This window comes from Temnothorax curvispinosus, unplaced genomic scaffold (genome assembly GCF_003070985.1).
Source record: "Temnothorax curvispinosus isolate PA1 unplaced genomic scaffold, ASM307098v1 QBEX01012613.1, whole genome shotgun sequence".
In the NCBI taxonomy this organism is placed as follows: domain Eukaryota; kingdom Metazoa; phylum Arthropoda; class Insecta; order Hymenoptera; family Formicidae; genus Temnothorax; species Temnothorax curvispinosus.
In genome coordinates this window covers 2,690-4,539 of record NW_020222393.1, presented here as the reverse complement: position 1 = coordinate 4,539, position 1,850 = coordinate 2,690, and the positions used below count along the sequence as shown (strand labels likewise).

Here is a 1,850-nt window from a genome sequence, read left to right as displayed (position 1 = left end):
AATTAAAACAAGGAAGTGAGTTCTTTCTTGCGTACAATAATGAGGTCCATTCGCTGATTCTTTAATATAATTCTAACTTCACTAGAGACTATGTCAGAGCTTAATACGCGATAGGTTCTACGCAAAATGGGTAACGTGTCATCAATTATCGAAGAAATTTTGGATTAGCAGCTAATAATTTTTGTTAAACACGATTTCCATAATTTTCTTGCCATACATTTTAGATTCTTACAATTGGTGCAGAGTACCATTCAGTATCCGAGTTTAATAGAAGTCCTGGGGTCTACTTTCATGCTATGCCTCGTAGGATATTACGTGATCATGGTGCGCGGAAATATGTAACGATCAGTTTCAAGAAAAATACAAATTTTGATAAACGTGATGTGACAAAGTACTCCGCGTTGTGTTGTTGCGTTCTATAAAAAAATTTATAAGATTGTTGTATTTACAGGAATGGGAAAATCATAATATTTTTCGACTGTGCGCATTTTTTATTGCGCTAATAATGTTCGGTTTCAACGTATTTATATATTGCTACATGGGCGATCAAGTCATCGATCAGGTATGTTGCTCGGTATTCACCGTCGGAGACGCACAATAACCGTAATAAAGCGGAATATTAGCGGAATGTTATTTTTTTTTCGTTCGCATTGCTGACGCTTGTAATTAATTAATAAAAATTAGGGAGACAAAGTCGCATTAACAGCATGTACTTTGGAATGGCATCATCTTCCGGATACGAAAGCGCGATCATTGATTTTACTCATAGCCATTTCTATAACTCCATTAAAACTTAAAGCAGGAAATTTCATTGATCTATCTCTCAGAACATTCGGCAGTGTAAGTAACATAAATACTTCTTTAAATTATGTACTAGTGAAACTAGTAACAAAGTTCTTACGAGAAAGAAGAACAATTAATAACTACGTATGCATTTATTTTAGATTGTTAGGATGTCTCTTACATATTTAAATCTTCTTCGATCGGTTGAGTAAATTTTTGGAATTAATCGTAATGTAAAAATAAACTAGAATGTCTGTGTGCACATTCCCTGTTGACTCTTAAACTCTTTGATCTGAACCAAATTTTGCATAGTTAATCTCTAGATTCCTGCGGAAAATGTAGGCTACCATGAAACTTGTAAACACCCTACTCCCCTCATCGATAACTTCATCTCTTTGACCTTTTGTAATAATCATATTGTGTTGTTTAAGGGTTTAAACCAATCGTAATTATGTAGAAAAAAAACAGTAGGAGAATAAAAGTCTGTAATTATAAATCAGAAGTAATAATATAGAAAGAATATTTTTCTTCTTTAAATAACTCCGTTCCAAATAAAAAATTGAATACATTTGCATGTATACAAACTTCATTGTATAACTTTTAATTTACTAATTTATTTTTTATTCATAAAATAAATGTATATAAGGAATAAAAGTATCCAAATTAAAATATATTACGGGATTTATTTGAAAATTGTAATCAAGTAAGTAATAATAATAAGTAAAACACAACCGTTTCATATATAATTCTTTGAAATTCGGTCAATTATTTTCCTGAAAAATTAGAAAAACCGGTTTCCAGAAAATCGATAACAAAAAACTATACCCTTTATGGCACTCCCCGGAAAATTTTATCTTTACTTCATATACTTTTGGTAAAAATTCGGTCCACTAACGAATGAGTAGTTCGCGGTCAGACAGAATACATACATACAGACGTCAGGTACTTATAATAATAGATAAGGGAGAGTAGGGCAAAGTGGGCATGTGGGGGCAAAATGAGCACTTGCAATAAAAGTTTATGTATTTATTATAAAGTTGTAATAATTGCATTTAAAACTTCTATTA

At 31.5% G+C, this 1,850-nt stretch overlaps 1 protein-coding gene across 1 annotated transcript; it reads left to right on the top strand.

Annotated features, from left to right (window-relative positions):
- The first annotated feature begins 36 nt into the window (after positions 1–36).
- On the top strand, positions 37–1,251 carry LOC112462627 (putative odorant receptor 92a). Its single transcript, XM_025028511.1, has 4 exons — positions 37–324; positions 452–562; positions 685–840; positions 945–1,251. Exons 1-4 carry the CDS (start codon positions 292–294, stop codon positions 993–995), a joined length of 351 nt encoding a protein of 116 aa, XP_024884279.1. The 5' UTR covers positions 37–291; the 3' UTR covers positions 996–1,251.
- Positions 1,252–1,850: the final 599 nt, after the last annotated feature.